The sequence below is a fragment of the Cetorhinus maximus genome, unplaced genomic scaffold (genome assembly GCF_964194155.1).
Source record: "Cetorhinus maximus unplaced genomic scaffold, sCetMax3.hap1.1 HAP1_SCAFFOLD_536, whole genome shotgun sequence".
NCBI classification, from domain to species: Eukaryota; Metazoa; Chordata; class Chondrichthyes; order Lamniformes; family Cetorhinidae; genus Cetorhinus; species Cetorhinus maximus.
In genome coordinates this window covers 177,898-205,812 of record NW_027596478.1, presented here as the reverse complement: position 1 = coordinate 205,812, position 27,915 = coordinate 177,898, and the positions used below count along the sequence as shown (strand labels likewise).

The 27,915-nt window shown below is 50.9% G+C and overlaps 1 protein-coding gene across 2 annotated transcripts; it reads left to right on the top strand.

Moving 5' to 3' along the window:
* The first annotated feature begins 58 nt into the window (after positions 1-58).
* Positions 59-27,915, top strand: LOC144674005 (solute carrier family 25 member 44-like). 2 transcript variants are annotated; one of them, XM_078535582.1, is made up of 4 exons: positions 59-157; positions 6,881-7,547; positions 22,668-22,790; positions 25,885-27,915. In XM_078535582.1, exons 2-4 carry the CDS (start codon positions 6,920-6,922, stop codon positions 26,049-26,051), a joined length of 918 nt encoding a protein of 305 aa, XP_078391708.1. In that variant the 5' UTR covers positions 59-157; positions 6,881-6,919; the 3' UTR covers positions 26,052-27,915. The 2 variants fall into 2 exon arrangements, with proteins under 2 accessions (XP_078391708.1, XP_078391707.1); XM_078535581.1 differs by having other exon boundaries at positions 22,663-22,790.

The window sequence follows — 27,915 nt, the reverse complement described above, 5'->3', positions numbered from 1 at the left end:
CGATTCCGCTTCCTGCTTCGCAAAGCCCGCCCCCTCAGCAGCTGATTGGCTGGAGGCAAAGGAAACTCGCGGCTGATTGGAGCAGAGAGCTGTCATTCAGAATGCTCTCCCTTCCGGGAGCCCGAATGTCAGCCCCCTGAGAGGGGACAGGGTCCAGGTCAGTGACTGAACAGCACAGAAATCCCCATCTCCCTGTATAACACTGGGGTACAGTACTGGTGGGGACGGGTCTGTCACTGTATAACACTGGGGTACAGTACTGGTGGGGACAGGTCTGTCACTGTATAACACTGGGGTACAGTACTGGTGGGGACAGGACTGTCACTGTAAACACTGGGGTACAGTACTGGTGGGGACAGGACTGTCACTGTATAACACTGGGGTACAGTACTGGTGGGGACAGGACTGTCACTGTAAACACTGGGGTACAGTACTGGTGGGGACAGGACTGTCACTGTAAACACTGGGGTACAGTACTGGTGGGGACAGGACTGTCACTGTATAACACTGGGGTACAGTACTGGTGGGGACAGGACTGTCACTGTATAACACTGGGGTACAGTACTGGTGGGGACAGGACTGTCACTGTATAACACTGGGGTACAGTACTGGTGGGGACGGGTCTGTCACTGTATAACACTGGGGTACAGTACTGGTGGGGACAGGTCTGTCACTGTATAACACTGGGGTACAGTACTGGTGGGGACAGGACTGTCACTGTATAACACTGGGGTACAGTACTGGTGGGGACAGGTCTGTCACTGTATAACACTGGGGTACAGTACTGGTGGGGACAGGACTGTCACTGTATAACACTGGGGTACAGTACTGGTGGGGACAGGTCTGTCACTGTATAACACTGGGGTACAGTACTGGTGGGGACGGGTCTGTCACTGTATAACACTGGGGTACAGTACTGGTGGGGACGGGTCTGTCACTGTATAACCCTGGGGTACAGTACTGGTGGGGACGGGTCTGTCACTGTATAACACTGGGGTACAGTACTGGTGGGGACAGCTCTGTCTCTGTATAACACTGGGGTACAGCACTGGTGGGGACAGGTCTGTCACTGTATAACACTGGGGTACAGTACTGGTGGGGACAGGTCTGTCACTGTGTAACACTGGGGTACAGTACTGGTTGGGACGGGTCAGTCACTGTATAACACTGGGGTACAGTACTGGTGGGGACAGGTCTGTTACTGTATAACACTGGGGTACAGTACTGGTGGGATAGGTCTGTCACTGTATAACACTGGGATACAGTACTGGTGGGGACAGGTCTGTCACTGTATAACACTGGGGTACAGTACTGGTGGGGACAGGTCTGTCACTGTATAGCACTTGGTTTAAAGTACTGGTGGGGACAGGTCTGTCGCTGTATAACACTGGGGTACAGTACTGGTGGGGACGGGTCTGTCATTGTATAACACTGGGGTACAACACTGGTGGGGACAGGTCTGTCACTGTGTAACACTGGGGTTCAACACTGGTGGGGACAGGTCTGTCACTGTGTAACACTGGGGTTCAACACTGGTGGGGACAGGTCTGTCACTGTATAACACTGGGGTACAGTACAGGTGCGGACAGGTCTGTCACTGTATAACACTGGGGTACAGCATTGGTGGGGACGGGTCTGTCACTGTATAACACTGGGGTACAGTACTGGTGTTGACAGGTCTGTCACTGTATAACACTGGGGTACAGTACTGGTGGGGACAGGTCTGTCACTGTATAACACTGGGGTACAGCACTGGTTGGGACGGGTCTGTCACTGTATAACACTGGGGTACAGTACTGGTGGGGACAGGCCTGTCACTGTATAACACTGGGGTACAGTACTGGTGGGCACAGCTCTGTCACTATAACACTGGGGTACATACTGGTGTGGACAGTTCTGTCACTGTATTACACTGGGGTACAATACTGGTGGGGACAGGTCTGTCATTGTATAACACTGGGGTACAATACTTGTGGGGACAGGTCTGTCACTGTATTACACTGGGGTACATACTGGTGTGGGCAGGTCTGTCACTGTATTACACTGAGGTACAGTACTGGTGTTGACAGGTCTGTCACTGTATAACACTGGGGTACAGTACTGGTGGGGACAGGTCTGTCACTGTATAACACTGGGGTACAGCACTGGTTGGGACGGGTCTGTCACTGTACAACACTGGGGTACAGTACTGGTGGGGACAGGTCTGTCACTGTACAACACTGAGGTGCAGTACTGGTGTGGACAGGTCTGTCACTGTATAACACTGGGGTACAGTACTGGTGGGGACAGGTCTGTCACTGTATAACACTGGGGTACAGTACTGGTGGGGACGGGTCTGTCACTTTATAACACCGCAGCACAGTACTGGTGGGGACAGGTCTGTCACTGTATAACACTGGGATACAGTACTGGTGGGGCAGGTCTGTCAATGTATAACACTGGGGTACAGTACTGGTGGGGATGGGTCTGTCACTTTATAACACTGGGGTACAGTACTGGTGGGGACGGGTCTGTCACTGTATAACACCGCAGCACAATACTGGTGGGGACGGGTCTGTCACTGTATAACACTGGGGTACAGTACTGGTGGGGACGGGTCTGTCACTTTATAACACTGGGGTACAGTACTGTTGGGGACGGGTCTGTCACTGTATAACACTGTGGTACAGTACTGGTGGGGACTGGTCTGTCACTGTATAACACTGGGGTACAGTACTGGTGGGGACGGGTCTGTCACTGTATAACACTGGGGTACAGTACTGGTGGGGACAGGTCTGTCACTGTATAACATTGGGGTACAGTACTGGTGGGGACGGGTCTGTCACTGTATAACACTGGGGTACAGTACTGGTGGAGACAGGTCTGTCACTGTATAACACTGGGGTACAGTACTGGTGGGGACAGGTCTGTCACTGTATAACACTGGGGTACAGTACTGGTGGGGACAGGTCTGTCACTGTATAACACTGGGGTACAGTACTGGTGGGGACAGGTCTGTCACTGTATAACATTGGGGTACAGTACTGGTGGGGACAGGTCTGTCACTGTTTACCATGGGTACAGTACTGGTGGGGACATGTCTGTCACTGTATAACACTGGGGTACAGTACTGGTGGGGACCGGTCTGTCACTGTAAAACACTGGGGCACAGTACTGGTGGGGACGGGTCTGTCACTGTATAACACTGGGGTACAGTACTGGTGGGGACGGGTCTGTCACTGTTTACCATGGGTACAGTACTGACCTGGACAGTTCTGTGTGTGATTTTTTGATGATGATGTTATATTGACGGACTCTAGCTCTGCTCTTCCCCTCAAGTGGAAACATTCTCTCTGACCCCCCTGTGAAAATCTGTGGTCATTTCCAAGCCCCCTCAGCTTTCTTTTTCTGGAGAGAGGAGACCCAGCCCGTTCATCCTTTTCAGATGGACATACCCACACATTCCTGCGATCCCCCATGCCGATCTCTCTGCACCCTCTCTGATGCCCTAATATCCTTCTTGTAACATGCTGACCAGAATTTCCCATCGTCCTCTCCATGTTGTCCAGCCGAGGTTTAACTTCACTCCCTTACTGCCCAGTTCCATCCCTGAAATCAAGCCTCGTGATTGGGTTATTTGGGTTGATGACCTGTGGAGCAACTGTTCCTGATTGGTGGATTTGTATTGGGAGATCCTCACCTATCCTCACACCTTCCACATCTTAATGTCCTCAGTAATCTTCCTACCAAAATACACTGCCTCACCTTTATCTGTCTCGAATTTTATTGGCCAATTACTTGCCCGTTCTGATTTTTTATCCCTGTCCTTCCATTATATGTTCCAGTCCTCCTCATTGTTGACTAACTACAGCCTCCCCCCGCCAACCCCCACCTCAGCAATTTGGCGTCATCCCTAAATTTGGAAATTGTGTTTTCGATTCCAAAGTTCAAAGCGTTCATGTCAATGGTGAACAGCAGTGGTCCCAGCACCGATCCTTGTGGGACACCACTCCCTACCTCCTGTCACTCAGAATAACAAACCCTTCACTCCCACTCCCTGCCTTCCCTCTTGAAACCTCGAGCAACCTGTTCTGCCTCTTGTGCCCCGACTCCACACCCTCTGACCTTGTTCTTTACTCTATTGTGGGCCACCTTATCGCAGGGCTTTTGAAAACCTAGATAGATTACATCTACCTCATTCCCATTATCTGCTCTCTCTGGTACCTCTTCAAGAAATTCCATCAGGTTGGTCAAGGAAGATTTTCCCTTTCGAAATCCACACTGACTATTCATTATTATTTTTCTCATTCCTGGACGTTCTCTCCTTTTGTAGGGATTCCATTATTTTTCCGACCCTGATGTTAAACTGACTGGTCTACAATTCCCTGGGTATGTTCCGACCCCCTTCTTAGATATAGGAATGAACCCTCGCTCTCCAACGCTCCCCTCACACTACCCCTTTTCCTAACACGTTATAAATATGAGCATTAATGCCTCCACTGTCTCTTCCCGAGACTCTTTCCAACTATGTGGATGCAATCCATCCAGACTTCTCTTAAGTTTGTTCAGTTTATCCAGTACATCCCCTTTTTAATTTTAAGTGCACTCACCAGGTTACTCATCTCACCATCCTAGCCCCTTGTAAATACAGAAGAGAAATAATTATTTCATATTTCGTAGAAACTAGGAGTAGGAATAGGCCATTCGGCCCTTTGAGCCTGCTCCACAATTCAATATGATCATGGCTGACCCTCTATCTCAATGCCGTACTCCCGCTCTCTCCCCATACCCCTTGACACCGTTAGAGTCCAGAAATCTATCTGTTTCCTTCTTAAATATATTCAGTGACCCGGCCTCCACAGCCTCTGTGGTAGAGAATTCCACAGGTTCACCACCGTCCGAGTGAAGAAGTTTCTCCTCATCTCAGTCCTAAATGGTCTACCCCATATCCTGAGACTGTGACCCCTTGTCCTAGACCATCCCAGCCAGAGGAAACATCATCCCTGCACCCAGTCTGTCCATCCCTGTCATTCATGGGATGTGGGTGTCTCTGGCTGGACCAGTATTTATTGCCCATCCCTTATTGCCCCCCTTGAGAAGGTGTGGGTGAGCTGCCTTCTTGAGCCGCTGCAGTCCCTGTGATGTAGGTACACCCACAGCGCTGTTAGGGAGGGGGTTCCAGGATTTGGACCCAGCGACAGTGAAGGAACGGCCGATATATTTCCAAGTCAGGATGGTGAGTGGCTTAGAGGTGAACTTCCAGGTGGTGGTGTTCCCATCTATCTGCTGCCCTTGTCCTTCTAGATGGTAGTGGTCGTGGGTTTCGAAGGTGCTGTCTTAGGAGCCTTGGTGAATTCCTGCAGTGCATCTTGTAGATGGTACACACACTGCTGCCACTGTGCGTCGGTGGTGGAGGGAGTGAATGTTTGTGGATGGGGTGCTAATCAAGTGGGGCTGCTTTGCCCTGGATGGTGTCGAGCTTCTTGAGTGTTGTGGGAGCTGCACTCATCCAGGCAAGTTGGGAGTATTCCATCACACTCCTGACTTGTGCCTTGTAGATGGTGGACAGGGTTTGGGGTCAGGAGGTGAGTTACTTACTACAGTATCCCCAGCCTCTGACCTGCTCTTGTAGCTACAGTATTTATATGGCTGGTCCAGTTCAGTTTCTGGTCAATGGTGACCCCCAGGATGTTGACAGTGGGGGATTCAGTGATGGTAATGCCATTGAATGTCAAGGGGCGATGGTTGGATTCTCTCTTGTTGGAGATGGTCATTGCCTGACACTTGTGTGACGTGAATGTTACTTGCCACTTGTCAGCCCAAGCCTGGATATTGTCCAGGTCTTGCTGCATTTGGACATGGACTGCTTCAGTATCTGAGGAGTCGCGAATGGTGCTGAACATTGTGCAACCATCAGCGAACATCCCCACTTCTGACCTTATGATGGAAGAAAGTTAAATCTTTCATCGTAACGGAATATATTTTTCCCGCACTCTGTTGAACTCTGTTTTTAAATGTTTCCAAGTGGGGAGTGTTTTACATTGATGTTTACCAGTAATGTTGGCCACTTTTCCTAAGTTCCATTCTCAGCCCCTCAAAATCGGCATTTTCCCAACCTGTTAACTCTGTCAACCCATGTCAGTCTCCATCGTCCACCCTCAGGTTCCTGTCACTCAGTCAACTACACATCCATAACAAAAACAGAATTACCTGGAAAAACTCAGCAGGTCTGGCAGCATCGGCGGAGAAGAAAAGAGTTGACGTTTCGAGTCCTCATGACCCTTCAACAGTTCTGCTGAAGGGTCGTGAGGACTTGAAATGTCAACTCTTTTCTTCTCCGCCGATGCTGCCAGACCTGCTGAGTTTTTCCAGGTAATTCCGTTTCTGTTTTGGATTTCCAGCATCTGCAGTTTTTTGTTTTTATCACTACGCATCCATGTTGTTACAGCCCCTTTTACCCCATAAGTTCTGACTTGCCTCACAAGTTGACTGGGTGACACTTAAACAAATGTTTTGATAACAGTTGAGCTATAAACGTTTGTACTTGTCCGATCTTCATCCAAACTGCTGTGCTACTGTAGAGCAATGAAACCTTAAAACTCACCAACCAATCACCTATCCTCTTGGCTAATTGATACCTCTCCGGTCTCGCTGGCTCTCGCTCGCTCTCTCAGACCACTCGCTGCTTTGTAAAAGACCAGAACAGCGCCTCTTGCCTCCCTGCGCCGAATTCCCTCACTCGCCAAATCCCCCGCCGTCAGTAAGCGCTCTGGCCAGCGGTCCCCTGTTGAGCTGGACTTGGCGCCACCGATTGCTACCGGGACCCGCTGACCTGCGAGCGGGTTGCCGGTGAACCATTGCTGATGGGCCAGCTCAGACCTTTGTGTTTCAATTTGCCCAGGTCCCTGTCCCGAGAGTGAACGGTGAAGCCGCGGTGACCATGGAGGACAAGCGGAAGATCCCGATCATTGAGTGGGAGGATCTGGACAAGCGCAAATTCTACGTGTTTGGCGTGTTCATGACTATGGCCATTCGGGTCAGTGTCTATCCGTTCACCTTGATTCGCACCCGCTTGCAAGTCCAGAAGGGCAAGTGCTTGTACAGCGGCACCTTCGATGCCTTCGCCAAGATCCTGAGGGCGGAGGGCATTTCGGGACTGTACCGAGGCTTCCTGGTCAACACCTTCACCCTCATCTCCGGGCAGTGCTACGTCACCACCTACGAGCTCACCCGCAAGTACGTGGCACAGTACAGCAACAGCAACATGGTGAAGTCGGTCATCGCCGGGGGCTCGGCCTCGCTGGTGGCACAGAGCATCACCGTGCCCATCGACATCGTCTCGCAGCACCTGATGGTGCAGGGCCAAGCCATGGGCCGCTTCCAGGGGCCACCCAGGGAGGCAGCGGGCGCGGGCACGTGCCCGCCAGTCGTGTGCCGAACCAAAGACATCATGGTGCAGATCTTCCACCTGGACGGCCTGCGGGGGTTTTACCGAGGCTATGCCGCCTCGCTCTTGACCTACATCCCGAACAGTGCGCTGTGGTGGCCATTCTATCACCTGTACACAGGTGGGTATAAACCCTGGGAGCCTGGCATGGCCACACTGTAGGGGACCGTGGACAAGGAGATCTACTGTAGGGGGCCATTGACGATGAGATCCACTGTAGGGGCCCATTGACAATGAGATCCACTGTAGGGGGCCATTGACGATGAGATCCACTGTAGGGGGCCATTGGCAAGGAGATCCACTATAGGGGACCATTGACAATGAGATCCACTGTAGGGGACTGTTGACAATGAGATCCACTGTAGGGGGCCATTAGCAAGGAGATCCACTGTAGGGGACTGTTGACAATGAGATCCACTGTAGGGGGCCATTAGCAAGGAGATCCACTGTAGGGGACTGTTGACAATGAGATCCACTGTAGGGGGCCATTGACAAAGAGATCCACTATAGGGGCCCATTGACGATGAGATCCACTGTAGGGGCCAATTGACAATGAGATCCATTGTAGGGGGCCATTGGCATGGAGATCCACGATAGGGGCCAGTTGACCAGGAGAACCACTGCAGGGCAGTTGGCAAGGAGATCCCCTGTAGGGACTCATTGATAATGAGAACCAATGGAGGGACCCATTGACAACGAGATCCACTGCAGGGCCTATTGACAATGCAATCCACTGGAAGGGCCCATCGACAATGAGATCCACTGTAGAGACCCATTGACAATGAGATCCACTGTAGAGACCCATTGACAATGAGATCCACTGTAGAGACCCATTGACAATGAGGTGCACTGGAGGGGCCAATTAAAAAGGAAACCCATTGACAATGAGATCCACTGCAAGGGCCCATTGTCAATTAGATCCACTAAAGGGGCCTATTAACGAGATCTGCTACAGGGGTCAGTTGACAAGGAGATCCACTAAAGGGGCCTGTTCACAATGAGATCCATTATAGGGGCCAGTTGACAACAAGATCCACTGTAGGGCCATTGACAATGAGATCCACTGCAGGGGCCTATTGACAACAAGATCCACTGTAGGGGCCCATTGACAATGAGATCCACTGCAGGTACCTATTGACAACAAGATCCACTGTAGGGGCCCATTGACAATGAGATCCACTGCAGGAACCTATTGATAAGGAGATCCACTGTAGGGACCCATTGACAAAGAGATCCATTGTAGGGGTCCATCGGCTAGGAGATCCACTTTAGGTGCCCATTGACAAGGAGATCCATGGTAGGGACCCATTGACAAAGAGATCCACTGGAGGGACCCATTGACAAAGAGATCCACTGTAGGGATGCATTGGCAAGAACATACAAACAAGGAGCAGGAGTAGGTCATTCGGCCCCTCGAGCCTGCCCCGCCATGCAATAAGATTATGGCTGATCTGATGGTAACCTGAAACCTGCATCCCACCTCCCCCCCTGATAACCTATCGCCCCCGGCTCACCAAGAACCTACCCACCTCTGCCTTAAAAACGCTCTGCTTCCACCCACCTTTTCAGGAAGAGAGTTCCAAAGACTCACGACCCTCTGAGTGAAACAATTTCACTTCATCTCATGGGCGACCCCCTTATTTTTAAACGGTGACCCCTAATTTTAGATTCTCCCACAAGAGGAAACATCCTCTCCACATCCGACCCCTCAGGACCTTAAAGGTTTCAATCAAGCTGCCTCTCACTCTTCTAATCTCCAGTGACAAGCCTAGTCTGTCCAACCTTTCCTCATAAGACTTTCCAGGTATTAGTTGTCCAACCTTTCCTCATAAGCCCATTCCCAGTATTAGTCTGGTAAAAGCAAAATACTGCAGTCGCTGGAAACCTGAAACAAAAACAGAAAATGCTGGAAAAACTCAGCATCATCTGTGGAGAGGAAAACAGAGTTAACGTTTTGAGTCTGTATAACTCTTCAAAGCTAGATTCTCCTTCAGAGTCTAGATTCAGAAGAATCTAGAAATAGTCTGGTAAACCTTCTCTGAACTGCTTCCAACACATTTACATCCTTCCTTAAATAAGGAGACCAATACTGTACACAGTGCTCCAGATGTGGTCTCACTCGTGCTCTGTACAACTGAAGCATAACCTCCCTACTTTTGTATTTAATTCCCCTCACAATAAATGATAACATTCTATTCGCTTTCCTAAATTACTTGCTGTACTTGCATACGAGTCTTTTATGATTCATGCACTAGGACACCCAGATCCCTCTGCACCTCAGAGCTCTGCAATCTCTCACCATTTAGATAATATGCTTCTCTTTTATTCTTCCTGCCAAAATGGACAATTTCACATTTTCCCACCTTATACTCCATTTGCCAGATCTTTGCCCGCTCACTTAACCTATCTACATCTCTCTGTAGCCTCCTTATGTCCTCTTCACAAATTACTTTCCCACCTATCTTTGTGTCATCAGCAAGTTTAGCAGCCATCCCTTCAATCCCTTCATCCGAGTCTTTTATATAAACTGTAAACAGTTGAGGCCCCAGCACTGATCTCTGTGGCACGCCACTCGTTAACTAGCCAATCTTCTATCCGTGCCAATACGTTACCCCCTTTACCATGAGCTTTTATTCTCCGCAGTAGTGGCACTTTATCAAAAGCCTTCTGGAAATCTAAGTACAGTACATCTACCAGCTCCCCTTTATCCACAAAACATGTTACTTCTTCAAAGAACTCCAATAGATTAACTAAACACGATTTCCCTTTCACAAAACCATGTTGACTCTGCCTGATTACCTTGAGCTTATCCAAATGCCCTACTATAGCTTCTTTAATAATAGTCCTAACATTTTCCCTACAACAGATGTTAGGCTAACTGGCCTGTCATTTCCTACTTTCTAACTCCCTCCTTTTTTGAACAATGGAGTTACATTTGCTATTTTCCAATCTAATGGGACCTTCCCCGAATCTAGGGAGTTTTGGAAAATTAAAACCAACGCATCAACTATCTCACTAGACGCTTCTTTTAAGACCCTAGGATGAAGTCCATCAGGACCCGGGCTCTTGTCAGTCCGCAGCTCCAACAATTTACTCAGGACCACTCCTTTGGTGACTGTAATTTTCCTGAGTTCCTCCCTCCCTTCCATTTCCTGATTTATAGCTGCTTCTGGGATGTTACTTGTATCCGCGATAGTGAAAACTGATGCAAAATACCTGTTCAATTCATCTGCCATCTCCTTGTTTTCCATTATCAATTCTCCAGACTGAATTTCTATAGGACCAATGCTCACTTTGTTAACCCTTTTCCTATTTAAATACCTATAGAAACTCTTACTATCTGTTTTTATATTTCTGGCTAGCTTTCTTTCATACTCTAATTTTTCCCTCCTTATTAATCTTTTAGTCACTCTTTGCTGTTCTTTATATTCTGTCACCTGTCTTTGCACATTCATATGCTTTTTCTTTAAGTTTGATACAATCTTTAACCTTTCTAGTTAACCATGGATGGTGTGTCCGACTCTTGGACTTTTACTTACTCGTTGGCATGTATCTATTCTATGCATTCTGAAATACCCCCTTAAATATTAGCCACTGCATTTCTATTGACCCATCCCTTAACCTAATTTGCCAATTCACTTTAGGCAGCTCAGCTTTCATGCCCTCATAATTGCCCTTATTTAAGTTTAAAAACTTAGTCTCAGACCCACTCCTCTCTCCCTCAAACTGAATGTAAAATTCAATCATATTACGGTCGTTGCTACCTAGGGGCGCCTTCACTATGAGATCGTGAATTACTCCAACCTCATTGCCCATTACCAGGTCTAGTATAGCCTGCTTTCTGCTTGACTCCAGAACATGCTGTTCTATAAAAACTACCCCGAAAACATTCAACGTACTCCCCATCTAGGCTATCCTTGCCCACCTTACATTTCCGGTCTATTTGTAAATTAAAATCTCCCATGATTATCGCCTTGCCTTTCTGTCAAACTCCGACTATTTCTTCCTTAATGCTCAACCTTACCATGTGGTTATTGTTAGGGGGCCTGGACACAACTCCCACAAGTGACTTCTTGCCTTTACCATCTCTACCCAAACCGTTTCCACACCCTGGTTTCCTAACTGAGGTCATCGCTCTCTACGGTGCTAATGCCATCGTTAACTAACAGATCCACCCCTCCACCCTTTTCTCATTTCCTGTCCTTCCTCTGTATCCTACACCCTTCAATACCGGGTCCCAATCCATGTCCTCCTGCAGCCACAATGGCTATCAGATCATAATTATTTATTTCTATGTGCGCTCTAAGTTCACCTGTTTTGTTTTGGATGCTACGTGCATTCAGATACAGGGCTCTTAGTTTTATCCTTTCATTCTTTTTATAACCTCTAGTCTGTTCTGTTGATTTACAGTTAGATTTGTACTCGCTATCCCTTCCTGTCACAGTCTGCTTTCCATTTCCCATGTTAATACCTTCCTCTTTTGTCTTGTCTCTGCTCTTTGGTTTACCGCACCTTCCCAAATTTGTACCCTTGCCCCCATTACTTAGTTTAAAGCCCTCTCTACTTCCCTAGTTATGCGATTCGCAAGATCACTGCGCCCAGCACGGTTCAGGTGTAGACCGTCCCAACGGTACAGATCCCACTTTCCCCGGTACTGGTGCCAGTGCCCCACGAACCAGAACCCACTTCTCCCACCCCAGCTCTAGAGCCACGCATTCATCTCCCTAAACTTACTTGCCCCAGGCCAATTTGCACGTGGCTCAGGTAATAATCCAGAGATGATGACCTTTGAGGTTCTGCGTCTTAATTTGGTGCCTAGGCCCTCATATTGACTATGCAGAACCCCTTTCTTTGCCCTGCCTATGTCGTTGGCACCTACACGGACCCCGACGACTGGGTCCTCCCCTCCTCCCATCCTGAGATCCACTCGTCCACAACAACAGTATCTCAGAGTGTCCCTCTACTGTAGTATGAAATGCATATGACCATTAGCAGCGTGGGAGTCGAGGAGTTCAGTCTCTTGGGCTGCAGAGGGTGTGTGTGTGGGTCACAAGGGGATTCAGGGCAGTGCAGGTATAATATAAATAAGGATAAAACCAGCCATAGGAGATTCACCAGACTAATCCCTGGGATGGTAGAATTATCCCCCATGAGGAGAGATTGAGGACAGAGATGAGGAGAATTTGTGCTTTTGCACTGTTGAAGACACAAAAAACATCCCACGAATACTTGAAAACCAGGAAGCAAAAAGCAGGGAGGAACTTAAAAACAATCACAGTCACCAGGGAAAAGACACTGAGATAAGCATTAGAATTAAAGGGTTGACAAGTCCCAAGGATCTGACGGCCTGTATGCTAGAATCCATTATTAAGGAGCTGGTAACAGGACATTTAGAAAATCATAACGGAATCAGGCAGAGTCAACATGGTTTCGTGAAAAGGAAATTGACTTCTTTAGGAAGTAACAAGCAAGGTGGGTAAAGGGGAACCTGTAGATGTGACGTACTTGGATTTCCAGAAGGCATTCGATAAGGTACCACACCAAAGGTTAACGACACATAATAAGAGCTCTTGGTTGTGGCGGGTAACATATCAGCATGGATAGAGGATTGGTTAGCTAACAGGCAATAGAGAGTAGGGATAAATGGGTCATTTTTGGCAAGATGTGATGAGTGGAGTGCCTCCGGGATCAGTGCTGGGGCCTCGACTATTTACAACCCGTATAAATGACCTGGATGAAGGGACTGACTGTATGGCTGCTAACTTTGTGGATGACACAAAGATAGGTAGGAAAGTAAGTTTTGAAGCGGACTTAAAGGGGTCTGCAAAGCGACAGAGATAGACTAAGTGAGTGGGCAAAGATTTGGCAGATGGCGTATAACGTGGGGAAGATGTGAGCTTGTCCCAATTTGGCAGGAAGAATAGAAGAACAGCAGATTGTTTAAATGGAGAGAGATTGCAGAACTCTGAGGTGCAGAGGGATCTGGGTGTCCTGGTGCATGAATCAGGGAAAGTTGGTATACAGATGCAGCAAGTGATTAGGGAGGTGAATGGAATATTGGTGTTTATTGCAGGGGGAATGGAGTAAGGATGTTTTGCTACCGATGTACTGAGCATTGGTGAGACCACACCTGGAGTAGTGTACAGTTTTCATCTCCTGACTTAAGGAGGGATATACTTATATTGGAGGCAGTTCGGAGAAGGTTCACTGGGCTGATTCCTGGGACGAAGGGGGGTTTGTCTTATGGGGAAAGGTTGAGCAGGTTGGGCCCTGTACCCATTGGAGTTTAGAAGAATGAGAGGTGATCTTATTGAAACATATAAGATTCTGAGGGGGGGGTTTGACAGGGTGGATGCTGGGAGGATGTTTCCCCCCCACCTCGTGGGGGAATCTAGAACGAGGGGGGCACAGTTTCAGAATAAGGGCCCGCACATTAAAGACGGAGATGCCCAGAGAGCTGATGGAGGTGGATATGTTCTTGACTAACAAGGGAGTCCGAGGTTATCGGGGGTAGGCAGAATGTGGAGTTCAAGCCACAACCAGACCAGCCATGATCTTATTGACTGGGGGAGCAGGCTCGAGGGGCCGAATGGCCTCCTCCCGCTCCTAATTATTATGCTTGTATATATGTTTGTAAACATCCCCTCATGTGATACCCAAACTCGCCCACCACTCACTATTTAGTTTAAAGCCCACTCCACAGCCCTAGTTACAGTGTTTCACCAGAACACTGTCCCAGCCTGGTTAACACTGGGGTACAGCACTGGTGGGGACGGGTCTATCACTGTATAACACTGGGATACAGTACTGGTGGGGACAGGGTCTGTCACTGTATAACACTGGGATACAGTGCTGGTGGGGACGGGTCTGTCACTGTATAACACTGGGGTACAGTACTGGTGGGGACAGGGTCTGTCACTGTATAACACTGGGATACAGTACTGGTGGGGACGGGTCTGTCACTGTATAACACTGGGGTACAGTACTGGTGGGGACGGGTCTGTCACTGTATAACACTGGGGTACAGCACTGGTGGGGACGGGTCTGTCACTGTATAATACTGGGGTACAGTACTGGTGGGGACGGGTCTGTCACTGTGTAACACTGGGGTACAGCACTGGTGGGGACGGGTCTGTCACTGTATAACACTGGGGTACAGTACTGGTGGGGACGGGTCTGTCACTGTATAACACTGGGGTACAGTACTGGTGGGGACGGGTCTGTCACTGTATAACACTGGGGTACATACTGGTGGGGACAGGGTCTGTCATTATATAACACTGGGGTACATACTGGTGGGGACAGGGTCTGTCACTATATATCACTGGGGTACAGTACTGGTGGGGACAGGTCTGTCACTGTATAACACTGGGGTACAATACTGGTGGGGATGGGTCTGTCACTGTATAACACTGGGGTACAGTACTGGTGGGGACAGGTCGGTCACTGTGTAACACTGGGGTACAGTACTGGTGGGGACGGGTCTGTCACTGTATAACACTGGGGTACAGCACTGGTGGGGACAGGTCTGTCACTGTATAACACTGGGTTACAGTACTGGTGGGGACAGGTCTGTCACTGTATAACACTGGGTACAGCACTGGTGGGGACAGGTCTGTCACTGTATAACACTGGGGTACAGTACTGGTGGGGACAGGTCTGTCACTGTATAACACTGGGGTACAGTACTGGTGGGGACAGGTCTGTCACTGTATAACTGGAGTACAGCACTGGTGGGGGTAGGTCTATCACTGTATAACACTGGGGTACAGCACTGGTGGGGACAGGTCTGTCACTGTATAACACTGGGGTACAGCACTGGTGGGGAAAGGTCTGTCACTGTATAACACTGGGTTACAGTACTGGTGGGGACGGGTCTGTCACTGTATAACACTGGGGTACAGTACTGGTGGGGATGGGTCTGTCACTGTATAACACTGGGGTACAGCACTGGTGAGGATAGGTCTGTCACTGTATAACACTGGGGTACAGTACTGGTGGGGACGGGTCTGTCACTGTGTAACACTGGGTACAGCACTGGTGGGGACGGGTCTGTCACTGTATAACACTGGGGTACAGTACTGGTGGGGACAGATCTGCCACTGTATAACACTGGGGTACAGCACTGGTGGGGATAGGTCTGTCACTGTATAACACTGGGGTTCAGTACTGGTGGGGACACTCTGTCACTGTATAACACTGGGGTACAGTACTGGTGGGGGCGGGTCTGTCACTGTATAACACTGGGGCACAGTACTGGTGGGGACAGGTCTGTCACTGTATAACACTGGGGTACAGTACTGGCGGGGACGGGTCTGTCACTGTATAACACTGGGGTACAGTACTGGCGGGGACGGGTCTGTCACTGTATAACCCCGGGGTACAGTACTGGTGGGGACAGGTCTGTCACTGTATAACACTGGGGTACAGTACTGGTGGGGACGGGTCTGTCACTGTATAACACTGGGGTACAGTACTGGTGGGGACGGGTCTGTCACTGTATAACACTGGGGTACAGTATTGGTGGGGACGGGTCTGTCACTGTATAACACTGGGGTACAGTACTGGTGGGGACGGGTCTGTCACTGTATAACACTGGGGTACACTACTGGTGGGGACGGGTCTGTCACTGTATAACACTGGGGTACAGTACTGGTGGGGACGGGTCTGTCACTGTATAACACTGGGGTACAGTACTGGTGGGGACGGGTCTGTCACTGTATAACACTGGGGTACAGTACTGGTGGAGACGGGTCTGTCACTGTTTAACTGTTTCCACCTTCCCTCAGAAAGAAGAGCGGTGACCTTGGTAAGTAGGACCTGGTGAGTAAATTAGAATAGTGTAATATTTTTAAACAAGTTGCTGTATTTGGATTTAACTGAGAAGCGCCAGGAATAAGGGAAATTTAGGACCAATGTAATAAAGTAATATAAATAATCCGAAGTAGAATAAAGTTAACCTCAGGGAAGGAGAGTTAAGACATGGCAGGGCAGCTCAGCCAAGTGGGATGTGTATCCTGTAATATGTGGGAAGTCATGGACGCTACTGGTGCTTTGGACGCCCACGTGTGCAGGAAGTGCTGCAGCTGCAGAATCTTGAGCTCCGGGTTTCAGAGCTCAGGCAGCGACTCGAGTCACTGAGAGCTACGTGGATAGCACGTCCGGAGACGTGGTCACACCGCAGCTTAAGGGCCTGGAGACAGAGAGGGAATGGGTGACCACCAGGCAATCCAAGAGATGGAGGCAGGTGGTGCAGGAGTCCCCCGGGGTCCCGCTCGCCGATCGGCTTTGCGTTTTGGGAGCTGGTCCCTCAGAGGAGTGCAGCCAGAGCCAGGTTTGTGGCACCACGAGCGGCTCAGCTGTGCAGAAGGGGAGGAGAAGGAAAGCAAGAGCAACCGTGATATGGGGATTCATTGGTTCGGGGAGCAGACTGTGGCTGTAGATGTGACTCCGGGATGGGATGTTGTCTCTCTGGTGCCAGGGTCAAGGATGTCACAGAGCGGCCGCAGGGCATTCTTCTGGGGGAAGGTGGTCAGACAGAGGCCGTGGTCCACATTGGGGTCAATGACTTAGGTAGGCAGGGAGATGTGGTCCTGCAATCAGAATTTAGGGAGCGAGGCAGAACATTAGCAAGAAGAACCTCAAATGCAGTGACCTCCGGACTGCTCCCAGTACCACGTGCCAGTGAGTACAGAAATAGGAGGATAAGGCAGATATATGAATGCTTGGCTGGAAAGATGGTGCAGGAGGGAGGGCTTTAGGTTCCTGGGACTGGCTCTGGGGGAGATGGCACCTGTACAAACCGCACGGGTTGCATCTGAACAGAGCTGGGACTGAGTTCCTTGCGGGGCATTTTGCCAGCGCTGTTGGGAGGGCTTTAAACTAACTCGGCAGGGGTGTGGTAACCAGGAGAGAATATTAGAGAGGAATACCAGGGTGCACAAAACACTGGGAGGGACAGATAGCGCTAGTGTAGAGAATAGTAAGTTAATCGATGAAGCCGGGGTGAGGGAGAAGGTAACAATATCTAAATCAGGATTACTATACATGTATGTGAATGCACAGAGTATAGTGAATAAGATTGGGGAGTTACAGGCACAGATTGTCATGTGGAAATATGATGTTGTAGCAATAACAGAGACCTGGCTCAAGAAAGGGCAGAACTGGGTGTTAAATATTCCCGGGTACAAGGTGTTTAGAAAAGATAGGAAAGGAGGAGGGGTGGCGGTATTGGTTAAGGAGAGCATTGCAGTGCTGGAGAAAGAGGATGTCCCAGAGGGTTCAAGGGCAGAATCTATTTGGCCAGAGATAAGGAACTAAAAGGGGCAATTACATTGCTCGGTGTAGTCTATAGACCAGCAAATAGTGAGAAGGATGGAGAAAAACAAATCCACAGGGAAATTGCAGAGAGATGCAGCATTATAGAGCACTTATAATGGGGGACTTTAGTTACCCGAATGTAGACTGGGACAGTGGTAGTGTAAAGGACGGAGAGGGGCAAAAGTTCCTAGATTGTGTTCAGGAAAATGTTCTACAGCAGTATGTGTCCAATCCAACAGGAAAAGACACTCTGTTGGATCTGGTTCTTGGAAATGAGGTGGGCCAAGTAGATCGTGTCAGTGGGGGAGAACATTTAGGAGACAGTGATCATTGTATTGTACATTTTAGAATGATGATGGAAAGGACAATAGGTAATCCAGAGTAAAAATAATTAACTGGACAAGAGCCGACTTCAATGGGACAGGAACGGAGCTGGGCCAGATAGACTGGAACGAAAAATTGGCAGGAAAAACTGTAGCTGAACAATGGGCTACCTTCAAAAAAAGAATTGGATTGGGCACAGTCGAGGTATATTCCATTGAAAGGGAAAGGTAGGGCAAACAAACCCAGAGCTCCCTGGATGAAAAAGGAGATCGAAATTAAGATAAAAAAGGAAAAGTGGGTTTATGGCAGGTGTCAGGTAGAAAATACAATTGAGAACCTAGAGGAATACAGAAGGTTCAGAGGGGAGGTGAAACAGCATATTGGAGAAGCGAAGAGGGATTACGAGAACAGACTGGCAGCCAACATAAAGGGGAATCCCAAAGTCTTCTATAGGCGTATAAATAGGAAAAGGCTGGTAAAAGGAGGAGTAGGGCTGATTAGGGACCTAAAAGGGGAATTTACACATGGATGAAGGGGCCATGGCTGAGGTATTAAATGAATACTTTGCATCTGTCTTCACCAAGGAGGGAGATGCTACCCAGGCCATGGTGACAGATGAGGAAACTCTGTCACTAGAAGAGTTCAAAATTGACAAGGAGGAAGTGTTGAACAGACTGTCGGTACTTAAAGCTGACAAGGCACTGGGATTGGATGAGATGCATCCAAGGATATTGAAGGAAGTGAGAGTAGAAATTGCAGGGGCACTGGCCATAATCTTTCAGCCTTCCCCAGACTCAGGGGAGGTGCCTGAGGACTGGAAAATTGCAAACATTACGCCCTTGTTCAAAAAAAAGGTTGTGAGGATAAGCTCAGCAATTACAGGCCGGTCAGTTTAATTTCAACGGTGGGCAAAATTCTAGAAACAATTATTCGGGTTAGCGCTAGCAGTCACGTGGTAAAATATGGGTTGATGAGGAAGAGCCAGCATGGATTTCTAAAGGGGAAATCGTCTTTAACTAACTTGCTGGAGTTTTTAGAAGAGGTAACAGGAAAGGTGGATGAGGGTAATGCTGTTGATGTGGTGTAGATGGACTTTAAAAAGGCATTTACTGCAGTGCCGCACAACAGACTTGTGAGAAAAGTTATTGCCCATGGGATAAAAGGGACAGTAGCTACGCGGATACAAAACTGGCTGAAAAATAAGAAGCGGAGAGTAATGGTCAATGGATATTCTTTGGGCTGGAGTAAGGTTTGTAGTGGAGTTCCCCAGGGGTCGGTATTGGGACCCTTGCTTTTCCTGATATATATTAATAATCTAGACCTTGGTGTGCAGGGGACAGTTTCAAAGTTTGCAGATGATACGAAGCTTGGGAGTGTTGTGAACTGTGAGGAGGACAGTGTAGAACTTCAAAAGGACATGGAGAAGTTGGTGGAGTGGGCAGATAGGTGGCAGATGAAGTTCAATGTGGAGAAGTGTGAGGTGATGCATTTTGGTAAGAAGAACATGGACAGACAATATAAAATAAGGGGTGAAATTTTGAAGGGGGTGCAGGAGCAGAAATATTTGGCTGTATATGTACATAGATCATCGAAGGTGACAGGACAGGTGGAGAGAACAGTTGATAAAGCATATAGTATCCTGGGCTTTATTAATAGGGGCATAGAGTACAAGAGCAGGGAGGTTATGCTGAATTTATATAAGGCACCCATTAGACCTCATCTGGAGTTTGTGTACAGTCCTGGGCACCAGCTGGAGTATTGTGTACAGTTCTGGGAGCCACATTATAGGAAGGATGTGAATACATTGGAGAGAATGCAGAAGTGATTGACAAGAATAGTTCCAGGGATGGGAAACCTCACCTATGAGGATAGATTGGGAGAGGTTGGGACTGTTCTCCTTGGAGAGAAGGCGGCTGAGAGGAGATTTGAGAGAGATGTTCAAAATCATGAGGGGGCTGGACAGAGTCGATCGGGAGAAGCTGTTCCCACTCGTAAAAGGATCAAGAACGAGAGGGCACAGATTTTAAGTGATTTGCAAAAGTAGCAAATGTGACGTGAGAAAAACCTTTTTCACACAGCGAGTGGTGTGGGTCTGGAGTGCGCTGCCTGGAAAGGTGGTCAAGACAGGTTCAGTGGAGGCATTCAAGAGGCCATTAGATGATTATTGAAATAGAAACAGTGTGCAGGGCTATGGGGTAAAGGCGAGGCAATGGCACTAGGTCATAATGCTGATTTGGAGAGTCGGTGCTGTCACAATGGGCCGAATGGCTTCCTTCTGTGCTGTTAAAATGCTGTAGTACAGTACTGGTGGGGACAGGTCTGTCACTGTATAACACTGGGGTACAGTACTGGTGGGGACAGGTCTGTCACTGTGTAACACTGGGGTACAGTACTGGTGGTGACAGGTCTGTCACTGTATAACACTGGGGTACAGTACTGGTGGGGACAGGTCTGTCACTGTATAACACTGGGGTACAGTACTGGTGGGGACAGGTCTGTCACTGTATAACACTGGGGTACAGTACTGGTGGGGACGGGTCTGTCACTGTATAACACTGGGGTACAGTACTGGTGGGGACAGGTCTGTCACTGTATAACACTGGGGTACAGTACTGGTGGGGACGGGTCTGTCTCTGTATAACACTGGGGTACAGTACTGGTGGGGACAGGTCTGTCACTGTATAACACTGGGGTACAGTACTGGTGGGGACAGGTCAATCACTGTATAACACTGGGGTACAGTACTGGTGGGGACAGGTCTGTCACTGTATAACACTGGGGTACAGTACTGGTGGGGACAGGCCTGTCACTGTATAACACTGGGGTACAGTACTGGTGGGGACAGGCCTGTCACTGTATAACACTGGGGTACAGTACTGGTGGAGACAGGTCTGTCTCTGTATAACACTGGGGTACAGTACTGGTGAGGACAGGTCTGTCACTGTATAACACTGGGGTACAGTACAGGTGGAGAAGGGTCTGTCACTGTATAACACTGGGGTACAGTACTGGTGGGGACGGGTCTGTCACTGTATAACACTGGGGTACAGTACTGGTGGGAACGGGTCTGTCTCTGTATAACACTGGGGTACAGTACTGGTGGGGACAGGTCTGTCACTGTATAACACTGGGGTACAGTACTGGTGGGGACAGGTCAATCACTGTATAACACTGGGGTACAGTACTGGTGGGGACAGGTCTGTCACTGTATAACACTGGGGTACAGTACTGGTGGGGACAGGCCTGTCACTGTATAACACTGGGGTACAGTACTGGTGGGGACAGGCCTGTCACTGTATAACACTGGGGTACAGTACTGGTGGAGACAGGTCTGTCTCTGTATAACACTGGGGTACAGTACTGGTGAGGACAGGTCTGTCACTGTATAACACTGGGGTACAGTACAGGTGGAGAAGGGTCTGTCACTGTATAACACTGGGGTACAGTACTGGTGGGGACGGGTCTGTCACTGTATAACACTGGGGTACAGTACTGGTGGGAACGGGTCTGTCACTGTCGAACATTGGGGTACAGTACTGGTGGGGACAGGTCTGTCACTGTATATCACTGGGGTACAGTACTGGTGGGGACGGGTCTGTCACTGTATAACACTGGGATACAGTACTGGTGGGGGCGGGTCTGTCACTGTATAACACTGGGGTACAGTACTGGTGGGGGCAGGTCTGTCACTTTATAACACTGGGGTACAGTACTGGTGGGGACGGGTCTGTCACTGTATAACACTGGGGTACAGTACTGGTGGGGACGGGTCTGTCACTGTATAACACTGGGGTACAGTACTGGTGGGGACAGGTCTGTCACTGTATAACACTGGGGTACAGTACTGGTGGGGACAGGTCTGTCACTGTATAACACTCGGGTACAGTGCTTGTGGGGACGGTCTGTCACTGTATAACACTGGGGTACAGTACTGGTGGGGACAGGTCTGTCACTGTATAACACTGGGGTACAGTACTGGTGGGAACGGGTCTGTCACTGTCGAACATTGGGGTACAGTACTGGTGGGGACAGGTCTGTCACTGTATAACACTGGGGTACAGTACTGGTGGGGACGGGTCTGTCACTGTATATCACTGGGGTACAGTACTGGTGGGGACGGGTCTGTCTCTGTATAACACTGGGGTACAGTACTGGTGGTGACGGGTCTGTCACTGTATAACACTGGGGTACAGTACTGGTGGGGACGGGTCTGTCACTTTATAACACTGGGGTACAGTACTGGTGGGGACGGGTCTGTCACTGTATAACACTGGGGTACAGTACTGGTGGGGACAGGTCTGTCACTGTATAACACTGGGGTACAGGACTGGTGGGTACGGGTCTGTCACTGTATAACACTGGGGTACAGTACTGGTGGGGACGGGTCTGTCACTGTATAACACTGGGGTACAGTACTGGTGGGGACAGGTCTGTCACTGTATAACACTGGGGTACAGTACTGGTGGGGACAGGTCTGTCACTGTATAACACTGGGGTACATCACTGGAATTTAATGCAGTTACTGGATTTCTATCAGCCAGTGGAATACCAGCCGACAGTTAAATCTGACCCTTTGCCTCTTGTTTCTACAGAGCAGTTGTCCCATGTGACCCCCAGCTTTTGCCCTCACCTGCTGGTCCAGGCTGTCGCTGGCCCTCTGGCAGCTGCTACTTCCTCTACCCTCACCAACCCGATGGATGTCATCCGGGCTCGAGTACAGGTAACAGGGCGTGTGGGTATCGAGGGTATGGAGCATCGTGAGGGAGGCGCTATCAGTAATATCACCCAGAGGAGCTCCTTCTCTGGGGGCACGGGTTCAATCCCCACCCCGGTAGAAATAAATCTGCAATTCAAAGCTCCTCTGTTGTTGCAAAGTCCTCTCCGGAGGGAAATCTGCCATTCTTACCCGGTCTGACCTCCATGTTGGTCCAGACCCACGGCCAAGCCGTCGCCTCTTAACTGCCCCCCTTCCAAACCCACGGCCGCTACCATCTAGAAGGACAAGGGCAGCAGACACATGGGGAACACCACCACCTGGAAGTTCCCCTCAGAGCCACTCACCATCCTGACTTGGAAATATATCGGCCGTTCCTTCACTGTGGAAGTCGGAGGGTCAGTACTGAGGGAGCGCCGCACTGTCGGAGGGTCAGTACTGAGGGAGTGCCGCACTGTCGGAGGGTCAGTACTGAGGGAGCGCCGCACTGTCGGAGGGTCAGTGCTGAGGGAGCGCCGCACTGTCGGAGGGACAGTACTGAGGGAGCGCCGCACTGTCAGAGGGTCAGTACTGAGGGAGTGCCGCACTGTCGGAGGGTCAGTACTGAGGGAGCGCCGCACTGTCGGAGGGTCAGTACTGAGGGAGTGCCGCACTGTCGGAGGGTCAGTACTGAGGGAGCGCCGCACTGTCGGAGGGTCAGTGCTGAGGGAGTGCCGCACTGTCGGAGGGTCAGTACTGAGGGAGTGCCGCACTGTCGGAGGGTCAGTACTGAGGGAGTGCCGCACTGTCGGAGGGCCAGTACTGAGGGAGAGCCGCACTGTCGGAGGGTCAGTACTGAGGGAGCGCCGCACTGTCGGAGGGTCAGTACTGAGGGAGTGGTCCAAATCCTGGAACTCCCTCCCTAACAGCACGGTGGGTGTACCTACACCACAGGGGACTGCAGCGGCTCAAGAAGGCGGCTCACCCACCACCTTCTCAAAGGGGCAATTAGGGACGGGTAATAAATGCTGGGCCCGGCCAGCGACGCCCACATCCCGTGAATGAATTTTTATTAAAAGATGGCTGAGTGAGACACTCAGTTCAGTCTGGGATGGGCAACATCCCTTGCGTTTATAAATAACAGTGTACAGGTAACAGTGTCAGAAAGCAGTAGTGCCCCCTTACCCTCACCCCCCACACCAGTGCCCGCTTTGTCTCTCTGCCACATTCACCTTCCCATCATCGCTGGCCCATTCCCTCAGCTCGTATCAATCTTTCTCATACAGATTAACAGGTTGGGCTGTGATTACAGAGGAATGTCGGAGCCTGTTCCACCATTCAGGTAGATCACAGCTGCTCTGTATGTTCTCCCCCTCTGCCCACCTTGATTCCATAACCCTTAGTCCCCTTTACCCAACAAAAACCTGTCCACCTCAGCTCTGAGACAGTGCACTCCCTCAGTACTGACCCTCCAACAGTGCGGCGCTCCCTCAGTACTGACCCTCCGACAGTGCGGCACTCCCTCAGTACTGACCCTCCAACAGTGCGGCGCTCCCTCAGTACTGACCCTCCGACAGTGCGGCGCTCCCTCAGTACTGGCCCTCCGACAGTGCGGCACTCCCTCAGTACTGACCCTCCGACAGTGCGGCGCTCCCTCAGTACTGACCCTCCGACAGTGCGGCACTCCCTCAGTACTGACCCTCCGACAGTGCGGCGCTCCCTCAGTACTGACCCTCCGACAGTGCGGCACTCCCTCAGTACTGACCCTCCGACAGTGCGGCACTCCCTCAGTACTGACCCTCCAACAGTGCGGCGCTCCCTCAGTACTGACCCTCCGACAGTGCGGCGCTCCCTCAGTACTGACCCACCGACAGTGCAGCACTCCCTCAGTACTGACCCTCCGACAGTGCGGCGCTCCCTCAGTACTGACCCACCGACAGTGCAGCACTCCCTCAGTACTGACCCTCCGACAGTGCGGCACTCCCTCAGCACTGACCCTCCGACAGTGCGGCGCTCCCTCAGTACTGACCCTCCGACATTGCGGCGCGCCCTCAGTACTGACCCTCCGACAGTGCGGCGCTCCCTCAGCGCTGACCCTCCGACAGTGCGGTCTCCCTCAGCGCTGACCCTCCGACAGTGCGGCGCTCCCTCAGTACTGACCCTCCGACAGTGTGGCTCTCCCTCAGTACTGACCCTCCAACAGTGCGGCGCTCCCTCAGTACTGACCCTCCGACAGTGCGGCGCTCCCTCAGTACTGACCCACCGACAGTGCAGCACTCCCTCAGTACTGACCCTCCGACAGTGCGGCGCTCCCTCAGTACTGACCCACCGACAGTGCAGCACTCCCTCAGTACTGACCCTCCGACAGTGCGGCACTCCCTCAGCACTGACCCTCCGACAGTGCGGCGCTCCCTCAGTACTGACCCTCCGACATTGCGGCGCGCCCTCAGTACTGACCCTCCGACAGTGCGGCGCTCCCTCAGCGCTGACCCTCCGACAGTGCGGTCTCCCTCAGCGCTGACCCTCCGACAGTGCGGCGCTCCCTCAGTACTGACCCTCCGACAGTGTGGCTCTCCCTCAGTACTGACCCTCCAACAGTGCGGCGCTCCCTCAGTACTGACCCTCCGACAGTGCGGCACTCCCTCAGTACTGACCCTCCGACAGTGCGGCGCTCCCTCAGTACTGACCCTCCGACAGTGCGGCGCTCCCTCAGTACTGACCCTCCGACAGTGTGGCACTCCCTCAGTACTGACTCTCCGACAGTGCGGCACTCCCTCAGTACTGACCCTCCGACAGTGTGGCACTCCCTCAGTACTGACCCTCCGACAGTGTGGCACTCCCTCAGTACTGACTCTCCGACAGTGCGGCACTCCCTCAGTACTGACCCTCCGACAGGGGAGCTCCTGACCCGAATCAGCTCAAACTGGTTTATTCGGAACTGCGGCTAAGGCAGGTGAGGCCGGGCGTGTAGACGCTTGGCATCTGGGGGCGTGTTGGGCCCTGCGGAGTGGTACGAGGTGGGCACTGGGTGGGTGGTGGGGGTTGAATCTGTGCTAGGGGAGTCGGGTGGGGGTTGGGTGAGGGTTGCGCGATTCCTATTAACCCTTGCCTCTGCTCGCAGGTGGAGGGAGGTCACTCAATGCTGCAAACCTTCAGGCAGCTGCTGCTGGAAGAGGGTGTCTGGGGCCTGAGCAAGGGCCTGTCCGCTCGGGTCTTGTCCTCCACCCCGTCCGCTCTCTGCATCGTCGTGGGCTACGAGAGTCTGAAGAAGTTGAGCCTGCGGCCTGAGCTGGTGGACTCTCGGCACTGGTAAACCCACCGGTAGCGGCGGTGGGCGTTGGGAGGGGCGGCGGTGGGCACGGGGTGGTTGTGTGAAGGGCCCCCTTGCCTCCCCGCCCCCGCCGAATTCAGCCGGCAAACCGGTTGACGGTGAGGGGCCAGTCCCCTTTCACTCAGCGCCTGTGCACAGCGGAGGGGAGAACCGCGGACTGCTTTACCCCCGACTGTAAATACCCCCAGACCCCGTGTCGCAGGCAGGAACCCTCAGCTCGCCCCCTCCAACCACCCCCCCGGCCCGGCTCTCTCTCCCTTTCCCACCACGACAGAGGTTAACGGAAGCCCTGTCCCCCTGGAGGGGGTGTGAGCCCCGAGGGTGACTCCCAGTGTAGGGGAGCGATAGGGCAACCACAGCATGGGACTGAGGGGCTTCCCCCATGCCCACCGTTAACCCCCTCGCAGGCCTGGGAATGCCCCCCAACTCCGGCACCTACTGGAGGAGCACAGACACGTCTCTCTCTGCCTCGGGAAGGTGGATTCAGGTTCCTTCCCCCTCCCCCCAGTGCCGGGAGGGGGTCTCGAGGGTCTTGGTTAGGGGCAGTGAGCGAGGTGGTGGGGACTCTCCCAGTCGCTGTGGTTTCCGGGAGGGTCTTAGTCATGGCGGGGGGTCTCTCTGTCGCTGTGTGTGTGTGGGGGTCCCGATCACTGTTGGGGTTTCCCTGACACTGTGTGAGTGTGTGTGGGGGTCCCGATCACTGATGGGGTCTCTCTGACACTCTGTATGTGTGTGGGCGGGGAGGGGAGGTTGTCGATCATTGATTGGCTCTCTCTGACACTGTGTGTGGGGTGACGTTCGCTGAGAGGTAACATCAACTCCTTTATTCTCTCACTGTCTGTCCAGAGCAGAGGTTTTTTTTTGGTTTTAAAAATGGGCTGTGGCCTTTTATTTCAAAGAACCCTTGGTTTGTGTGGTTAATTTTTAAAGTGCCCTCACCGCAAACTCTCATAGGGTTAAAATCGGAAGTTTAGTTTATTCACACATTCAAACCCGGGGGAATGATCGCATCTTCACGCACACACGCACACAAGAGACGTTTTACAACTGTGAATAACTTAACGTTAAAAAGAACCGCGCCAATGGACATCAGTTCGCGTGATTGTCAGAGTCCGGAAACTCCGGATCCAGGCGGCGTTCCCTCACGGAGCAGTTCCAGTTCAGGTGGGCTGCGGGCAGAAGTGCAGGATTCCTTCAAGGACGACGACGACACCGTGAGATGTGGTTGATATTCAGAGAGTTGGTTTGCGAAGCAGGGCGATGACCGAAGAAAACCCGAGAGCGGACTTTTTTTCCCAGAGAGGACCAACGGGCTACGAAGAGGCTCAGACCAGTAGCAGGCTGCTTTGTCAGCCTGAAGTCCTGCTTTTTGCTGTTTGCAGGTTGGAGTTAAATCAGCGAGGCTAGAGATGTAATATTGAATGCTGTCCAAGAGCTAGAAGCTTGGATCATGTAATGTTGCCCACGAATGAGTTAATTATAGCTTTACAGGATGTTTCTGTGCTTCTGGCCAAAATCCATTGTTTACCTCAGGAGAGAGATGCTGGCTATTAGCACCTCTGCAGGTATAACAAGTTTCCGATGGCTCTCCCTTTGTTGTAGTCCAGGTTGTGCGAGCCAGTCGGTCTGCTAGTCCTCTGGTTTCGGCGATTATAATGTGTTCCAACAAGGAGATGGGAGATTCCACAAGGTTGAATTTTTGTCCTTGTAACTGCTGTTGGAAATTTCCAGAAACTGTGGCCAATCTAGTGAATCATGTGACCTGTGGCAGCCAGCTCCATTTTTAAATATACAAAACAAGAAAATAAAAGTTTGATTTGC

Bases quoted from the DNA above. Each gene is read 5' to 3' on its own strand.
- LOC144674005 (XM_078535581.1), top strand. From the start codon at position 6,920: ATGGAGGACAAGCGGAAGATCCCGATCATTGAGTGGGAGGATCTGGAC. The intron at 7,548-22,662 runs GTGGGTATAAAC...TTGTTTCTACAG, and splicing joins ATTCTATCACCTGTACACAG to AGCAGTTGTCCCATGTGACC. The intron at 22,791-25,884 runs GTAACAGGGCGT...CTCTGCTCGCAG, and splicing joins TCATCCGGGCTCGAGTACAG to GTGGAGGGAGGTCACTCAAT.